This window comes from Mchenga conophoros, linkage group LG4 (genome assembly GCF_057382185.1).
Source record: "Mchenga conophoros isolate Kocher_MC1m ecotype Shallow Benthic linkage group LG4, M_conophoros_male_GT1.1, whole genome shotgun sequence".
Taxonomy (NCBI): Eukaryota; Metazoa; Chordata; class Actinopteri; order Cichliformes; family Cichlidae; genus Mchenga; species Mchenga conophoros.
In genome coordinates, this window is record NC_140529.1 from 25,641,587 (window position 1) to 25,661,410 (window position 19,824).

The 19,824-nt window shown below is 42.4% G+C and overlaps 1 protein-coding gene across 1 annotated transcript; it reads left to right on the forward strand.

Moving 5' to 3' along the window:
• The first annotated feature begins 3,796 nt into the window (after positions 1-3,796).
• Positions 3,797-19,053, forward strand: LOC146576178 (cytochrome P450 2K1-like). Its single transcript, XM_085271258.1, has 9 exons — positions 3,797-4,078; positions 4,235-4,397; positions 5,601-5,750; positions 5,939-6,099; positions 16,395-16,574; positions 16,677-16,818; positions 17,153-17,337; positions 17,444-17,585; positions 17,660-19,053. Exons 1-9 carry the CDS (start codon positions 3,869-3,871, stop codon positions 17,845-17,847), a joined length of 1,521 nt encoding a protein of 506 aa, XP_085127384.1. The 5' UTR covers positions 3,797-3,868; the 3' UTR covers positions 17,848-19,053.
• Positions 19,054-19,824: the final 771 nt, after the last annotated feature.

Below are 19,824 nucleotides of genomic sequence, written 5' to 3' on the forward strand. Positions count from 1 at the left end.
TATTCTATTTTTATCTTATTGTATATTTATTTTATTTTATTCTACTGTATATAGTATTTTATTTTATTCTATTCTGTACAGTTGTGTACTGTATTTATTCTTATTGTATTCTAATTTTTGCCTCATAACTTTTGCACTGTCCACTTCCTGCTGTGACAAAACAAATTTCCCACGTGTGGGACTAATAAAGGTTATCTTATCTTATCTTATCTTATCTCTTAAGGCATATGTGCGTGGGCAAATAATTTCTTTCTCTGCCCATTCCACTAAAAGCCACAAAGCCAAACTTCAAACTTTGACTACACAAATTTGTGACATAGATAGACAGGTTGTTGACAGTCCCACTCCTGATTTGCATAAAAGACGACTTGACTTGCAGACCGAATTTGATTTACTTTCTACGGCAGATGCTGAACGTCTCTTACTTCGTGCGCGTGCGACTTATTATGAACATGGTGATAAGCCCAGAAGGCTTTTGGCCCATCAGTTAAAACGTCAGGCCTCTTCTCGATTAATTTCTCAAATTAAAGATGCGGCAGGCAACTTGGTCTCTGATTCAAAGGAAGTCAACGAGGTGTTTAAGACGTATTATTCCTCCCTATATGAATCTGAATCTGCTGCTGACGCCTCTGAGATGGATTCCTTTTTTAACGGTCTTATAATGCCCACTGTCGATCCTGTTATAGCTGAACAATTAGATGCCCCTTTTAGGTTGGATGAAATTGTGCATGCAATCAAGACCATGCACAATAGTAAGGCACCAGGACCTGATGGGTTTTCAGTTGAATTTTTAAAAACATTTGTAGACAAGTTAGCCCCACTACTTCTTTCAGTGTATAATGAATCTTTTGTACGTGGTCTATTGCCCCCTACATTGTCTCAAGCACTAATTACTGTTCTCTTAAAGAAGGGTAAGGATCCTACGTCTTGCACCTCGTATAGGCCTATTTGACTGCTGAATGTTGATGTTAAAGTCTTGGCTAAAATTTAGCAATTCGCCTTGAAAAGGTTCTTCCTACTATTATTTCAGATGAACAGAATGGCTTTATTAAAGGCCGCCAGCTGTTCTTTAATGTCCGCACGCTTTTGAATGTCATTCTTTCCCAACACTCGACCACTAATTCAGAAGTAGTTATCTCACTTGATGCTGAGAAAGCTTTCGATCGTGTGGAGTGGAACTTTCTCTTTGCGGTCTTGCAAAGATTTGGTTTCAAGGACAGATTCATTTCATGGATTCGACTGTTGTACAAGGCACCCCAAGCCAGTGTCTATACAAATGGTGTTTCCTCTGGCTACTTCTCATTGTCACGCGGCACGAGACAGGGTTGCCCCCTGTCCCCCCTACTTTTTGCTATTGTAATTGAACCCCTATCTATAGCTTTGAAGGCTCTTCCTCATTTTCGTGGTATTTCCCGGTCAGGCCTTGACGTAAAATTGTCTTTATATGCAGATGACCTGCTTCTATATGTTTCTGATCCCTTATCTAGCATACCATCGATTGTGTCTCTATTAAACAAGTTCGGCTCTCTGTCAGGTTACAAAATAAATCTTCTTAAAAGTGAATGTTTCCCCATAAATTCTTTAAGTCTTACACGTAAACAATCTGACATTCCTTTTAGACTTAGCCCTGCCGGCTTTAAGTATTTGGGAGTTAACGTGACTCGTACTTTGTCTTCTCTATACTCTTCCAATTTCTCCCCTTTAATGACTCAAATTCAATCGGATTTTCAGAGATGGAAATCGCTACCTTTGTCCCTAATTGGTCGGATCAATGCTGTAAAGATGAACATTTTGCCTCGATTGTTATTTCTGTTTCAGAGTATTCCTATATTTTTACCTAAAGCTTTTTTCAAAAAGTTAGACCAGCTAGTTACATCGTTTTTGTGGGGAGGGAAACACCCCAGGGTGAGGAAATCATTATTACAGAGACTGACATTTGATGGTGGTCTTGCCTTGCCTAACTTTTTATTTTACTATTGGTCCTCTCATGTTCACAAATTGACCCATTGGCTTGAATCTCAAGAACTGCTGTGGTGCAAACTGGAACGCCTGTCGTGCACTTCCTCATCCTTAGAAGCTTTATTGTTCTCTCCACTACCACTTAAGCCTTCTCATTTCACCCAAAATCCCGTGGTACAGTCTAGTCTAAGGGTCTGGTCACAATTCAGGAGTCATTTTAAGTACATCTCTGCGTCAGTACACATGCCCATCACGCAGAACCATCTGTTTACTCCTGGCCTCATTGATGGTACCTATGTACAGTGGAAGCATCATGGTATTAATACGTTTAAGGATCTCTATAAAGATGGTACTTTCTTAACTTTTTTAGACCTGTGTTCAGAAACAAATCTTCCGGCTACCAATCTATTCCGTTATTTTCAGGCACGGCATTGCACTTCTGCTCTCTTCCCCTCCTACCCTCTTCTTCCAAATGTCCAACCGTGGGAGGAATTCTTATCCCTTAAACCCAATAAGAAGTCAATTATATCTTTAATATATAAACAACTTATGGATTTAAATGTCCATTCAGTTGCTAAAATTAGGGGGGCTTGGGAGCGGGAGTTAGGAGTAATTTTTTCGGATCAGCAATGGGAGAAGGCAGTATCCAATGTCCGTTATAGTACGTCCTGTGCCAGGTTACAACTTATCCAGTTCAAGGTGTTGTACAGGGTTTACTATTCAAAGTCTCGTCTGTCTGAGATTTACCCACAAGTGATGGATCAGTGTGAGAGATGTCATGCCACCCCATGTGACCTAGGCCATATGTTCTTTCTGTGCCCAAGACTCCATGGCTTCTGGAGTCAGTATTCAGTTATTCTTTCCAAGGCTCTTGGGACCCAAATCTGCATGGACCCTTTTCTAGCTGTTTTTGGGCTTCCAGTCAACACTGGTCTAACCGACCCTACACACTTCAAAATATTAGCCTTTACATCACTTTTGGCTAGACGTTGCATCTTACTCCTTTGGAAATCTTCAAAGCCACCTTCAGTTTCTTTTTGGTTTAGAGATGTGATGTCATTTCTTAAATTGCAAAAGATAGGCCTTGTGGCGAAGGGAAATACAGAGAATTTTATCGTATCTGGGGCCCCTTCGTAGACTATTGCAAGTCATTACACGCTCTACCAGCTGATTAATATCATATCTCTTCCCCCCCCCCCCTTTTTTTTTTGTGTGTTTTGGGGTTTGTTGTTTGTGTTTGTTTTGTTTGTTATGACCGCCACCACGGGGCAAAGTCGCATCATAAAAGTGATGCTTGCGACCTGGTTTATGATGTCTGGTATAACTTCGGGGATGCAAGCATCACTTTTATGATGCGACTTTGCCCCGTGGTGGCGGTCATAATCGCAGAGAAAGGGGTATTTTGGTCATAAAATGGCATATGTTTAACTACTAGTCTTTAACAGTTTCTTATTAGGTTTTGTCTTGTTTGTTTATTTAAGCGTGTGTGTGGGTGTGCCTGTGTGTGTGTGTGTGTTATCGTATCTGTTCATGTAAGAAAAACTAAAAAATATGTGAGGGGAACAGATTGTATTGTCATTGTAAACCACTGTACACTTGTCTCTCAATAAAAATATGAGAAAGAAAAAAGAAAAAAAAAAAAAAAAAAAGAGTATACCTGATAACCCAGGTGGTTTTGGAGAGTTGTTTATTGACATCAGAGTCTCTGGTAGCCTTCCTGGCCTTTTTATCAGCCATTGGAAAACAGCCTGATTTTAGTAAACGGCGTCGAGTGAGTTAACTGTCTTCCATGCAGTGTTTACTTTTTGCAAAGCCAGTCAAACCCCCACCCCCACCCTGCAGTCTGGCACAAAGCAAAGTGTGTTACCTGCAAGGACAGCACAGAGGAGAACCATCAACATCAGAGCAAATGGAACATTTTGGGGATTTTATCTTTTTCATTTTGTTCAGTCCCACCACAATGCTGGCAACCGTTGTTTTCCTGCTTGTACTTTATCTTGTTTCTATCATTTTCATCTCTAAGGAAAAAGGAAATGAACCCCCAGGACCGAGACCTCTGCCCCTGCTTGGTAACCTGTTGCAATTAGATCTTAACAGACCCCACAAAACTCTGTGTGAGGTAAGGTAACTCTTCTCAAGATCTGAATCAAAAGAAGCCAGTTTAAACATATTACAATACCTAATGCTATGTTATGGCCCTAGCAGGGTCTCCTGTGAAATGTTAGGGGAACGTAACATGCTATTTAATTATTATTATTTTGAATGATTCTTCCAGCTTTCAAAGGAATATGGCTCTGTATTTACTCTTTACTTTGGAACCAACAAAGTCGTGGTCCTGGCTGGATATGAGACAGTCAGAGAGGCACTGGTCAACTATGCAGAGGAGTTTGGAGAGCGCAACATCTCCCCGATACTTAATGATATAAACCGAGGTCATGGTAAGATTCTTTATATTGTGGTTTATTAAGTTTAATTTCATGTTCATAAATCTGTGTTAGCCCAGGGAAATTGCAGGTTTTGTTATTTGTGATCACTAGAGATATAAGAAAACATGATCGAAACAGGCTACACAATTAACAGCATGTTTCCTCATGTTTTGCAACAGCTGACCAATATCTTGAAGTCCAGGTTTCTTTTCAATCAGAAAAATAATATTTCAAAATAATATTTTAAAGGTTTAGTGGTGCATATTCCTTTGTTCTCGATGTCTGCCATGAGAGTAAGTTCTGCTGTTTGTGACAACATTGTGTTGTACTTTGAGTTCAGTTGATAGTTGGCTTTATAATAACATTTCACCAATGACACAGATGGAAACGTCAGATCAAAAGTGATAAAATGACTCTGAAATAAAAAATTAAAGACCCGTAGAATTACGGTTGAAAACCTTAAAAACAGATGATTTTCTTTTTGAAGAAATGCTGATTTTATTTTATTTTTTTGCTCTGATCTTTGCTGTTTTGCTTGGTTAAGATCAGATTGAGCAACAGCCCCCTTCACTCTCACTGACCTGACAGATCGCTCAACAGCAAATCCCTTTATCAATGTTTTACTTTGTGGATTTTACATTTAACACACATTAGCATGTTATATTACCAGCTAAAGTCACTTTCCCTTGCTTATCCAACTCAGAATCAGTGGTTGGTTGAGGTGGTTTGATGCTTTATATTTATTTTGTAATTATCTTTTTTTCTTGCTTTGTAAAAGTCGTCACTCTGCTGCCTTCAGACTTATCCATGTTTGAAATAATCAGCACATGATTGGGAAATCCTGGACTGACATATCGAGTTGATAACGACAGCAGTCATCTGACCTCTTACCCGATTGGTGATGTGAAAGAGAATTAACACAGGAAAAAACAAACAAACTTTGAAATGATAAATATGATAAAGTAGGACCTCAGCTGTGGAGCCCGAGAAGTACACGCTGAAATACAAAATTACATGAAACACATACTGTCAGTTCTTTATTTGAGTTAAGGCATGAATGCAAAATTGAGAACTCTGTCACAGAGACTACTGCTGAAACAGACAAAGGTCTGCGCTACAAGCCTGATTGTTCATTTGTGCCTCTGCTGAACTGATGAATGTCAGGCTCTGGCTGCTAGGCTGGAGCAGACATGCATTATACCTTATGTTTTGTAGGAATTTTGTTTGCAAATGGAGAATCGTGGAAAGAGCTGAGACGTTTTGCCCTCACCACCCTCAAAAACTTTGGGATGGGCAAAAGACTTTCTCAGGATAAAATCCTGGAGGAGTGTGGTTATCTGATTCAAGTGATTGAAGAGCATAAAGGTATGGCGATAGTGTGTGTACATGTAAGTGATGACATTGTGTGCTGAAGCAGTTTTGAACCCTGAACTTCAACTTAAAGGATTTTTTAAAATTTTTTAGCACACCTCTAAATTTTGTGCATTTCTGTTAGCCCGTGTACGAATTTATTTATTTTAGATTCCCCCCCCCCCTTGTGTGTCAATTTACAGGAAATGCTTTTGATACAGCTCTTCCAATAACTTACGCAACAGCCAACATTATCTCCTCTATTGTGTACGGAAGCAGATTTGACTACGGTGACCCTGTATTCAAGAACATGGTGAAGCGAGCCAATCAAACCATATGTGTCTCAGGTTCTGCATCAGTCCAGGTTGGCTTTTTGACTTGACGCTGTTTTTAAAATAAATTACACATAAGATTTAAATCCACTAATATTACCACTGTGCAAAGGATCGAGGTATAAATTGATACTGTTACAGCTTTAACAGCAATCAGCATCCGTTTTCATGCTGATTCAGATTTGATGATGTTACCGGCACCAGACCTAGGGGAATCTGGACCGGCAGCAAGCGGCACACAGGCTAGAGAGCACTGCGTAGCCAAATATGAGCAAACTGTGGATTAATAGAGAGGACATCGAAGTTAGCGTCTTGCTCAGGCTGGAGCTCATTTATTTCTCCACATATACACAATACAAATCACACTAGACCATGCATTCTTCCCATAAAATAACAGAGTTCATAAACAAAAATAAAGTTATAAAAAGCATTCTCTCAAAAGCAAAATAAATACAAACTAATTCAAAATGACTTTACATACTCACACTTAAACAAAACACTCACGGCCAAAGCATAACAACATACCAAAATAACCCATCTCACATTCACACAACCTTTCCCCACATTCGCGCCATATACGCTATTACTTTTGAACATGGCGTCTCCTGAACGCAACCAACATGGCGGCAGACGACTGCAAACATTGTTTCACCAACAAAAAGCTTTCCCCTTAATACATGTACTCAGTACTGCTTGGCTAACACTAAAACAAACACTACAACACATTTTCGGAAGTCGCAGGTTGCCACTGTCATAGCATATACTTATAGTGCTACGTAGCATTAAAGCATTATGCCGATGATACACTAATACTCATTACAACAAAATACCACAAAACAACATCATCACTCTCATCTCAAAATATAGCCGAACAGTTGTTACTCAACTTACATGACATTTAGAACCAGTTCGGTAACATAAAAGTTTGTTTGTCAGTACCTGTGGATTAATAGAGAGGACACCGAAGTTAGCGTCTTGCTCAGGCTGGAGCTCATTTATTTCTGAGCTGCGCATACGCAGAGCCTATAGCTAGTCTCTCTGGTAGTTCCACAGCAGTGCAAGAGCACCATCTACTGGCATAATGAAATATAACCAATATAACAACACATAACAATGTCAAAATAAGTCACAATAATAAACAAAAAATAAGGGGGTATTTGGTTTTCTTACAAAAATAAACATGTAGCTTTTTCAACCTGCTACACTCTCCCCTGCTTTAAGAGATGGCTCCGGACATCTGGAACCAAACTAACACACTTCATGGCGTTTGCCCAAAGTCTTTAAAGTCTAATAGTCAAAACTATTAGTTCCAGGAGTAATGTCAAAAGGTCTTTTGGTCACCAGTCTAACATGTCCATACTGGTGTGAGGTAATAACAGTCAGGAACAGCTGGGTAAAGTGACATGTGGCAGGGAACATATGCAAGCATCATGTTTGCTCCAGGTCTCCAGAGCTGATATGAAGGCTGTCCCATTTGGCTATATGTAAAAACCTCTCTCGGTTTCACAGCTCTGGTCGACCTCCGTATTGGTGGCACATCCCATTCTGGTGTCTCTGGGGCAGGGTCCCTGTTATCCACACAGCTCTCCGACCCTGTGTCCTCCATAAGATCCTCAGTTGCAGGTTCCTCCTGGGTTTCCACAGTTGGTGATGAAACAACAGGCATTGGGAAATCTGCTGGTTCTGTAGATACAGCTGGTGGGACTGCACTTCCCTGCTGCACTTCCACTGATTCCATTTCGTGTCTTATTGGCTGAAACTCAGGAGCTACAGCTCTCAGTTCACTGTGTGGTCTCGGCTGAGGCCTTTTGGGGTTAACTCTCCTCCACTGATACACAGGTATAGTTCTCAGGCTGTATGTGTACCCTTCCTCTTCATCCGAATGATCAGACTCATGTTCCACTGTTTCATTGGGGTTTGTCTCTCCCAGTCTTTGTGTTTGTCTTTTCTGACGTCCCTGCTGATCTTGCTCTACCGGCAAATCAGTCACAAGCAGCAGGAGGTTTCGATGCAGGACACGAAAGGTTTTGTCTCCTGTTTCTGATTGTACCCTATATACAGGTCCATCTCCAATCTTCTCAACAACTCTGTGAATTTTCTTTTCCCAGTAGGCACGGAGTTTGCCTGGACCACCCTGCTCGGAGAGGTTTCTGACAAGCACTCGATCTCCTGGTTGCAGTGCGATGCCTTTGATGTGCTGATCATAATGCTTTTTCCCCTTTGCAGAGGACTTTGCACTGTTTTCTGAAGCAATTTTATAGGCTTCCTGCATGCGTGCAGCCCACTTTTGTGCATACTCCTGTCTGGACTGTGACTCTTTTTCAGGTTTTAAATCAAAAAGCAGATCAACAGGCAAGCGTGGGGCTCTTCCATAAAGGAGGAAGAAAGGTGAATAGCCTGTTGCCTCATGTCTTGTGCAGTTATATGCATGGACTATATGGGGCAAATGATCCTTCCATTCTGCCCTTTTCTCCTCATGAAGAGTCCGTAGCATTTGTAGAAGTGTTCTATTTAGACGCTCAACAGGATTTCCCTGTGGGTGGTAGGGGGTTGTTCGAGAGTGGCCTATTCCTGCCAGCTGTTTGAGTCTTTGGAAAAGGTTGTTCTCAAACTCCCGGCCTTGGTCATGATGCCGCTTTTCAGGGTACCCGAAACGCGGGATAAAGTCAAGAAAGATTTTCTCAGCTGCTGTTTTGCCAGATTTATTCTTAGTCGGGTAAGCTTGGGCAAAACGGGTAAAGTGATCTACCAAGACTAAAATGTACTCAAAGCCACCTTTACTTGGTTCTAGATGTAAATAGTCAACCGAAATGAGTTCAAAGGGGGCACTGGTTGTTATCGAGCCCATTGGTGCTCTCTCTGGGACACTTGGCCGTTTCTGTTTGATACAAGGGCACTGGCGAATGACATAGTCCTCAATTTCACGCTGCATAAAAGGCCAGTAAAACCTCTCCCTTGCTAACTGAATGACTTTGTCAGCACCAACATGTCCCATATCATCATGCAGGTGTTTCCGTACAGTTTGCTTAAGCTTACTGGGTAGAATCAGCTGTTTTCTTTGTCCAGTCTGTCTGTACAGTATTCCTTCCTCAAGTACAAGTCTGTTCCATTCATGTACTAGCCTACGTGTCTCTTGTCCTAGCTGTCTCTTATCTTTACTATTAGGACTCCATCTACTCTTTTTCAGATTTATCACCTCACAGATAGGGGGGTCCTCCCTCTGCGCAGCCCTGATGTTTTCTGGGGTGATGACAGGGGCACCTTCAGGGGGTGTGTCGTCAACACAGTGCAGTGCAGCCACCCATGGTACATCACCGTCTCTCATGGCTTTGTCTCCTTGCCAGATTGCAGAAACCACTTCTGGGGACAGTGTCTCAGTATACTCCATGAGGTGTTCCTGGAGTGGCAATGGATAGCGGGAGAGCGTGTCAGTGTCTGCGTTGGACTTGCCTGGTCTATACTTTACAGTGAAATGGAAGTCAGCTAATTCACCCACCCACCGATGTCCCACAGTGTTTAACTTTGCTGTGCTCAAGATGTATGTGAGGGGATTATTATCTGTGTACACTGTGAAAGTGGGTGCATAGTAGAGGTAATCCCTAAATTTATCACAAATTGCCCACTTCAGGGCAAGGAATTCAAGCTTGCCAGAATGGAGATGGTAATTTTTCTCAGCAGGCGTGAGTGTCCTGGAACCATAAGCAATGACACAGAGCTTTTCCCCCTGTTGCTGATAAAGCACAGCCCCCAGGCCTTCATTTGATGCATCTGTGTGTAGAACGAAGGGCAAACTGAAATCTGGGTAAGCCAGGACAGGTGGACGGGTTAACATATCCACCAGACGTGACACCACAGTACGATGTTCTGCTGTCCATTGCACTGGTGTTTTGGAAGGAAGCTGACCACCATTTGTGCGCTTTAACTTGATTTTGGCTCTAGTTGAGCTACATTGCAGGCTAGGATCACTGGGACTCTCAATAAGCTTAAACAGTGGCCTCGCTATTCTAGAAAAGTCCTGAATGAATGTCCTGTAATACCCTAGAAACCCTAGAGTGCTCTGACCTCTCCCATGTTCTTTGGCTCTCTGTCTCTCAAATGTTCCACTGCTTCGAGATCTTTTGGGTCTATCTGGACACCTTCAGTGGTCACCAAGCGCCCAACATACCTGACCTGACGCTTAAACAGTTCACATTTTTTGGGACGTAGCTTCACACCATGCTCTCGCAGGCGGCAAAGCACATGCATCAGATCATCAACATGGTCATGAAAAGTCTTGGAAAAGCAAAGCACATCCTCTAAATATGGTGAGCAGCACTCATCCCTCAGACCATCAAGGACCCCCTCCATGCATCTCTGAAATGCTGCTGGGGCGTTGGTAAGGCCAAATGGGAGGCGGATCCACTCGTACAACCCCCAAGGCGTGCTGAATGCTGTCAGGTGTCTTGATCTTTCATCAACAAAGCCCTGGTGGTACGCACTACCCTGGTCGAGTATTGAAAACCATGAATAGCCCCCCAAATTATCCAGCAGGTCTTGGATGCGTGGTAGTGGGTGGCGGTCAGCAATGGTTTTACGGTTAAGGCCCCGAAAGTCAATACACAAGCGTAAGCTTTTGTCTTTCTTTCGGACACACACCACCGGAGATGAGTAGGGTGATGTGGACTTTCTGATCCAGCCGTTGTCCAGCAAATTCTGAACATATTCTTTTACCTCTTTATACAAAGGTTTGGGGACCGAATTGTAGGATGTCTGGACAGGCGTATCGTCTTTCAGATTAATTTTCAACTGCAAGCTTGGGATGCAACCAATGTCAGAGTCACTTTGGGCAAAAACATCTGACTGTTCATACAACATGTCTCTAACTACCCTCTGTCAGGTAGGACAAATCAACAGGTGGATGCCATCTCTGACCTTCATTGACTTCTGTCTGATGCTTTTCGTTACCTAGCTGAACTGAACACACTTTTACATTTGTATGGGCTGATGACCCTGCGTCAGCAGAGAGATACTTGACAGATTTTACTTCAGTCACCTCTTCCAATGTACCTAAGACTGTTCTTTTGGAGAGAAAAATGTCATGTTTGGTAGGATTCTGAATGGGAATCTTAACAATTTTTGTCAACCCACTGGGGACATCTACCAAAGCTGGGAACAACTCCAAACCCTCAGGGCAGCTGTTCTCTAGATTTGGTTGGAAGAGTCGTGGGCCACCTCTTGGCCATTCTCTGACTCTACACTTTACTTCACAAATCTGTCCTGCAGGAATCATTACACCTTTTTTTCCTGTTCTCACACTACACTCAGGATCTATTTCATCAGGGGTGGGCATCTGAAGTGCTGAAACTAGAGCATCTACTGCACTGCTGCTGACACTTAAAGCTTCTTTGAGGAGCGCAGACAGGTCAGCCCCACCTCTCTGTTCTTTATTGGTTTTTAGGATTTCAGCTATTACGTTGCTGCCTAAAATAAGACAGTTAAGGTTGTGCTGACTGATAAGCACTGGCACTTGTATGGCGACATGCCCATAGTTCACACTCTGAATTTGAAGTTCCGTGTCTGCCCAACCATCAAATGGAACGTCTGTACCATTAGCTGCCGCTATTTCCAGAGGCTGGTCTGAAAGGAGGGACTCAAGTGGCTTGATCTTAATGTGGGGGATGTTTTTCTCTATCCATGCTCTTGATACCATAGTCACTTGGGCCCCTGAATCAAGCAGCATCTTAAGTGGTACTCCATTGATGGCACATGAGACCATACATCTGTTCCCAATAAGCTGTGCAGTGGGTTTCGCTGGTGGTGCAGGACTGGGTACATTTGATCTCACCACACTTGAAGTCTTAGCAAAACTGGTGTGTGCTGGGGACTCCTCGGCTTGTTCGGTCACTGGCAGCCCCTCTCCAGTGACCTCACCCCGTTTCCCGACACCTTACGCCGCAGGCAGCCAATAGCCCGGTGTCCTGGCTGGCCACACGCAAAGCAGTGGGGGGCAGCTCACTTTGCCTTGCTGTACACAATCACCACATCTGCCCCGGTTCTCAGCTGGAGGTGTTGGAGGGTGGTTCAGGGGCGAGCAGGAGTCTCCAGATGCCACACTATCAGTCTGGCTCACCACTTTAGTTAGCTGTCTAGTCAATGAAGACACTTGGGCAGTCAGTTCTCTAATAGCTGCACGGTTAGCCTGTAGCTCAGTGTTAACCTTCGCTTGCTCAGTCAAGTCCGTGTTAGCAAGCTGAGCGGCACTTACAGTCACAGGTCTGATTTTAGATGCTGTACCCAGTCGCCTCAGTCTCTCAGCTTCCTCGCTGATGGACTTTGTAATCTGTTCAAGCAAAAAGTCGTCACTAACCTGCAAGTCATTAAGAAAAGGTTTGAGGTCTTGTCTCACATAGTTGTTTTTTTCATTGAACCCTTGATAAAGTGTGTGAAGAAATGTGCCCTGCACAAGCTTTTTGTCATAGCTAAAGTCTGCACCAGGCTGTCGTGACTCAAATAGTACACGCTGTTTTAACCCTATAATTCTGTACAAAAACTGCTGTGCACTCTCTTTGTCTTGCTGCTTAGCATTACTTAGCTCTTGAAAGAGTTCAGCGCTATTCTTGTCTCGAATATGAGAGCGGAGAAGTTTCTTCAAACCATCAACTGTCAAATCATCTTTGTTGGTTAACATTTCCTTGAGAGTACCAGGCTTCATTATCTTTAGCAAGGTTCTGATTATTTCACACTCAGTAAACCCTTCTTGTAACCCCTCATCAATTTGTTTGCACAGACTACTGTAGGACATATCCGAGCCAAGATCTGAAATTTGTCCACCATGCAACTTGAATTCTCTGCGTGGAAACAAAGCTGCCACATCACTGAGACTCAAAACTTGGTCATATCCTCTGGACGGACGACTCACCCTGCCAGGGGAAACCCCAGCAACACTAGGCGCCGGTGACACTGAAGCTGGGATGTTGAAGTTCTTGGTGGGCGTATCAGTGTCTCTTAGCATGGATGAGGGAAAGGTGGAGATGTCTCTGTCCTGCGGTAGAATGGGCTGTGTGTGAGAGTCTGTGTTAGGGGATGTGGTCAGCTGGCATAGCCAGGTGTCTGTCAGGATGTGTGGGGTCAAGTAGGGCACTCCTGCTGCTGGTTAGGAATATCTTCCATCTCAAGCGGCACGGCCAGATGATCTCCAGCCCCTCCGACGTCCGTTGACAGCAGGTCACTCTCGATGTCGTCGAGGAGCAAGAGCTGGGCCATACCTTCATCCTCCAACGCTCTTAACTTTTCACCTCTGATGTACTCAACGATCAGGTCATACAGTTCTGGTTCACTTAAGCCATAGGTGTCAAACTCTGGCCCGCGGGCCAAATTTGGCCCGCAGCCTAATTACATTTGGCCCGCGAAGCCATACCAAATTATTATTAGAGCTGGCCTACTGGTATTATACAGCTAATATATATATTGTTTAGTATTAAGCTTTGCTCGTTCCATATTCAGTTTTTCAGCAAAACTTGTTTGAGTCCATAAGAAGAGATTCATTCTTAAATCTGGAGGAAGATTTTTTTTCAATAAATATTAATGTTAGCCCGCGACCTTGTTCCAGTTTTGAATTTTGGCCCACTGTGTATTTGAGTTTGACACCCCTGACTTAAGCCATCAAGATTGCGAGTCATACTGCCATCCTCCACTGAAGAAACAACAGTGCGCAGCTGGCTCACACTCAAATCACAAAGTCTTTTCTGGATCTTTACTATCAACAACCGCCGTGGGGTAACAGTGGCCATCTTGACGTTTTGACTGTGACCTGGGCTCCCTGGATGACGCACTCAATGCAGCCTTCCCTGAGACTTTGGACACCAGTTCTGGTCGTTTGGCACACACGTCACCACTAGACGATCCCGTTTTCTTACAAAAATAAACATGTAGCTTTTTCAACCTGCTACAATGACAATCACATACATTCATATATGGAAGTAGAACATCCTGTGAAACTATAAAATCTTATAAAAGCAGCTTAAATTAGCAACAACAAACAGGCCTCATGACCTGATTTCTACTACACGTATAAGGCTGCCAGGCACCAGCCGCTCCCACCCGACGACGGGCACCGGAACAGTCAGGACCTCCTCCACTTCCACGGCTTCGGGGAACGCCAGTTGGGGTGGCGGCCGGGACCAGATCCGAGCTGCCAGGTTCTCAATCCATCCTACGCTCGATTCGATTCTGCAGTTCTTCCTGCTGCTCCCGCTGTTTGGCCATGTGTTTTGCAAATGTGGCTCTGTGGTGCATTGGAAATCTGACTGTTTGCTTTTTCACAATCTTTTTTCTTCTTATTTTATAAATTTGTTTGTTGCTCATTGAGCCAAAGAGAGTAATTCTTAATCATGAGATACAATAAAATGTATACAGTGGGGCAAAAAAGTATTTAGTCAGCCACCGATTGTGCAAGTTCCCCCACCTAAAATGATGACAGAGGTCAGTAATTTGCACCAGAGGTACACTTCAACTGTGAGAGACAGAATGTGAAAAAAAAATCCATGAATCCACATGGTAGGATTTGTAAAGAATTTATTTGTAAATCAGGGTGGAAAATAAGTATTTGGTCAATAACAAAAATACAACTCAATACTTTGTAACATAACCTTTGTTGGCAATAACAGAGGTCAAACGTTTACTATAGGTCTTTACCAGGTTTGCACACACAGTAGCTGGTATTTTGGCCCATTCCTCCATGCAGATCTTCTCGAGAGCAGTGATGTTTTGGGGCTGTCGCCGAGCAACATGGACTTTCAACTCCCGCCACAGATTTTCTATGGGGTTGAGGTCTGGAGACTGGCTAGGCCACTCCAGGACTTTCAAATGCTTCTTACGGAGCCACTCCTTTGTTGCCCAGGCGGTGTGTTTTGGATCATTGTCATGTTGGAAGACCCAGCCTCGTTTCATCTTCAAAGTTCTCACTGATGGAAGGAGGTTTTGGCTCAAAATCTCACGATACATGGCCCCATTCATTCTGTCCTTAACACGGATCAGTCGTCCTGTCCCCTTGGCAGAAAAACAGCCCCATAGCATGATGTTTCCACCCCCATGCTTCACAGTAGGTATGGTGTTCTTGGGATGCAACTCAGTATTCTTCTTCCTCCAAACACGACGAGTTGGGTTTATACCAAAAAGTTCTACTTTGGTTTCATCTGACCACATGACATTCTCCCAATCCTCTGCTGTATCATCCATGTGCTCTCTGGCAAACTTCAGACGGGCCTGGACATGCACTGGCTTCAGCAGCGGAACACGTCTGGCACTGCGGGATTTGATTCCCTGCCGTTGTAGTGTGTTACTGATGGTGACCTTTGTTACTTTGGTCGCAGCTCTCTGCAGATCATTCACCAGGTCCCCCCGTGTGGTTCTGGGATCTTTGCTCACCGTTCTCATGATCATTTTGACCCCACGGGATGAGATCTTGCGTGGAGCCCCAGATCGAGGGAGATTATCAGTGGTCTTGTATGTCTTCCATTTTCTGATGATTGCTCCCACAGTTGATTTTTTCACACCAAGCTGCTTGCCTATTGCAGATTCACTCTTCCCAGTCTGGTGCAGGTCTACAATACTTTTCCTGGTGTCCTTCGAAAGCTCTTTGGTCTTGGCCATGGCGGAGTTTGGAGTCTGACTGTTTGAGGCTGTGGACAAGTGTCTTTTATACAGATGATGAGTTCAAACTGGTGCCATTCATACAGGTAACGAGTGGGGGACAGAAAAGCTTCTTACAGAAGACGTTACAGGTCTGTGAGAGCCAGAGATTTTCCTTGTTTGAGGTGACCAAATACTTATTTTCCACCCTGATTTACGAATAAATTCTTTACAAATCCTACCATGTGAATTCATGGATTTTTTTTTCACATTCTGTCTCTCACAGTTGAAGTGTACCTCTGGTGCAAATTACTGACCTCTGTCATCATTTTAAGTGGGGGAACTTGCACAATCGGTGGCTGACTAAATACTTTTTTGCCCCACTGTATATGACACAATATGCACTCACAGTCATTAAGAGAATACATGGTAACGCTACCTGAAAATATTAGATATCGTTAGATGCACAGCAACAGTAACTTTGTTAATTGTGATTTCAATGATTTCTGTGAGAGAAATTCTGAAATAAGTTAAGTCATTGGTGCTTTCACAAAAATGAAAACCAGGATTTAGTGAAAAATTGTGTAATAATACTATATTGACATTTTTAAGTATGTAAACTGTGTCATATGACAAAGTAAAGTGTATTTCATTTTATTTCTGATAATTACGTGTATTTACTTGGAATAAGCTTTGTTTTACTGTTTTTCTCCTGCAGCTTTTTAACATGTTTCCTCGGCTGTTCGGTTGGATAAAAAATCGCCAGGTGATGTTAAAAAATGTTGAGATGGCTGTCACAGATATAAAGAATTTAATTAAGCATCTGAAAGAGACTCTGGAGCCTGGACTGTGCCGAGGGCTTGTGGACTGTTTTCTGATTCGGAAACAGAAAGAAGAAGTAAGACTGTGTGTTGTTTTTTTTGTTTTTTTTAAATTATGATAATATTATTTACACTTTAGGTTTGATATCAATAAGCAATGTGAGTGTTATTTCTTTTAGGACTCCTGTGTTTTGGATACTCACTACAATGAGGAGAACTTGACATTCACAGTGAGCAACCTGTTTGCTGCTGGCACTGACACCACAGCAGCCACACTGAGATGGGGTTTGCTGTTAATGGCTAAATACCCACACATACAGGGTAAGGAACTGGACAAGACATGCAAGTCTCATTATGCATGGTAATAACACATAAATAGAGTTCAGTGTCCTGTTGGGGTACAAGACCAAGGACTTCAGTTATGGGTTTACTGACATGTCAGCATGTGATATCAGAGAGATAAGGCAAAAAATTAGGAGTTTTGTCTTTGTTACTACCAGTCAGTGGTAAATAAATACACCTGTCAGATGCAAACAATGTGCACCATAACAATATTCTGTGTATATTTTGGATTTAAATTTTTTTTTTTTACACATTTTAGCAGATCTGTTAAAACTAATGTGGACAAATGCGTTTCTTTATTTTGTCTCTGCAGAGCAGGTCCACGAGGAGCTGAGCCAGGTAGTAGGAAGCCGACAAGTTTGTGTAGATGACCGGAAAAACCTGCCGTACACTGATGCAGTCATTCACGAGACTCAGAGACTGGCGAATATTGCTCCCATTTCTCTTCCTCACCAAACTAGCCAAGATGTCACTTTCAAGGGATACTTTATCAAAAAGGTCAGCTGCTGTACCTAAATATATTTTAACATCTTGATTCACTTCTGATAACCTGAACTAGTTCTGTAGATGTACATCTACATGAGAAATCTTCTGTTTCCCACAGGGAACTATTGTGTTTCCCCTTCTCACCTCTGTCCTGTATGATGAGAGTGAATGGGAGAGCCCACACACTTTTAACCCTTCACATTTTCTGGACAAAAAGGGTCAATTTGTCAGGAGAGATGCCTTCATGCCCTTTTCTGCAGGTATGACAACTTTGATAAAATGTACACTTCCACAGACGTGATTGGATTTAAATGAGTGTAAACTGCTCTTGCAGGTCGCAGGATGTGTCTCGGAGAAGGTCTGGCTAAGATGGAGCTCTTCCTCTTCTTCACCTCCCTCATTCAGCGCTTTCGTTTCACTCCTCCACCTGGAATCACAGAGGATGAACTGGATCTCACACCAGCTCTGGGATTCACCACCCCTCCTTCATCTCATATGCTGTGTGCTGTCAGTCGCCAGTGAGAGACACATGGAACTTGACATTATAGCATTTACTTGTGACAATAGCATAAGCAATAGCATCAAACAGATGTCAGCATTCTGAACAACGGGCAAAGGCAGATGTCAAGGGAACAGATTTTTCTGACTACTTTTTAGTTTTACTCCCTACAGTTTCAAGCAAATATCTGTACTTTCTACTTATTACGTTTTCAAAACAGGCTCATTACTTTGGCTATAATGCATTTGGGGGGAATCATTATCTCGTTATTATCTTGTCACTGTGGACCTCCCAGCCCATTGTTCCTTCACTGGGCTGGTTTCAGTCATTATGCAAATGTACTGTTAATTAGATTGGAGAAACCTGCAGTCAGCTGACACTGAAGAAGTCACTTGGATGAGAGACGAAACGTTTCTCCCACTGAAAACGCTACTTTCAGATAAACAGAATCAACTTTTGGAGACTGCAGACCTTTGTTTGTTTATTAATCACCAGTGGATAAAAAAAGATGACATGTGTCAAAGTCAGGGATTAAAAGTGATTGTTTTTAAGTGTCAGTTAATTTCCAGTGCAGCTTTCCTCTCAGCTCAACAAACATCACAAACACACAAAGTGTTTGTGTGCAGTTTGTCTCAAAGTGTGTTGCTAGCTAAAGGTCCAGCTGCTGTATTTCCTTGCTGTACGTTAGTGCAGGATAAACAGGTTAGTTTGTTGTACTGTGAAAAGTGAAGAACACACTGCTCTTTAAGAATAAACAGTGTGGTTTATTTACAAAGTGGTAAAAACAGTGAACAGCTGATCCAGGTACAATGAAAGTTGAGTGGGTGGTTTTCTCCTCTTCTTTTCGTCCGTGCCCGAGTAGAGAATAAACACCCCGTGTCCTCCAATAACCCTCGTCCCAGGTGGTGATTAACCCTCGAAATTCCGAGAACACAACATCACGGGCAGGCCGACCGATGCCAGTCACTTCTAACAAGTAAAATCAAAGTATAATTGACAGAATGAGTGGAGTCATTCAAATTTTTGATTACCAACCAGAACTTTGTTTGAATGATTAACAGATCATATCAGTATTTTTGTTTTTCACTGTTATTTTTTAGAGAGTAATTTGTTAGAGGTTTATTCTTTCAATTGCAGGAGAATTGTGAAAAATGTTGTTTTCTGCAGATACATTTGGAATTGTGCATTTTCAATAACGGATCTAAAATGGCAATAAACGAAAGTCTTTAGCTTTTCAGTTTGCTTTTTGCACGCAGTGAAACACATCATGAACATAAAGAAGACACACTTTTACCAAAACAGTGAAGATACTACAAATGGCATGTAAAAATACAGCATGTTGGATCAGGTTTAGATAGGTATTCTTACATTGTACTCTAATTTATTCAATATTTAAATCTGCTTAGCCAGCTATTTTAGTGCAACAAACCTTTGGAGGAAACTAAGCTCTATAATGAACACTCACAGTCCAAGCCATTAACAGTCAGATTTATGGTTGACCAGACTTTAGTTAGAATTTGTTTTGTTTTTTAGACAGTAATTTTTTAAAGGCTTTACCTTTTCCATTGGTGCAACCTTTTAATTTCTTTTTTTAAATTTACCTATGCTGTGTCTATGTTTAGTAGTTAATACCCAGGTAACATCCTTGACCACATTAGTTGTTCTTCCTGTTAAAAGCGGGTTTTTCCTTCCTACTGTTGCCAAAGCACTTGCTCAGGGAGTCATATGATGGTTGTAATACAATTAATTGAAAATTCATAACAGCACTTATCACAGCCTATAAACTATAACTAAGAACTATAACTCCTTCCCATTTGCACCGAAACACACCCACAAAGAAAATAAGTTTCTTTTTCTGTACTAAAGTGCAATGGTGAAAGTGAGGTTAAAGTAAGTAAGGCGTCGTCAAAGGAGCTTGCAAAGAAAAGCGTCTGGACTTCTTTAAGTTACTTGAAGACGTTTCACCTCTCATCCGAGAAGCTTCTTCAGTTCTAAGGTCA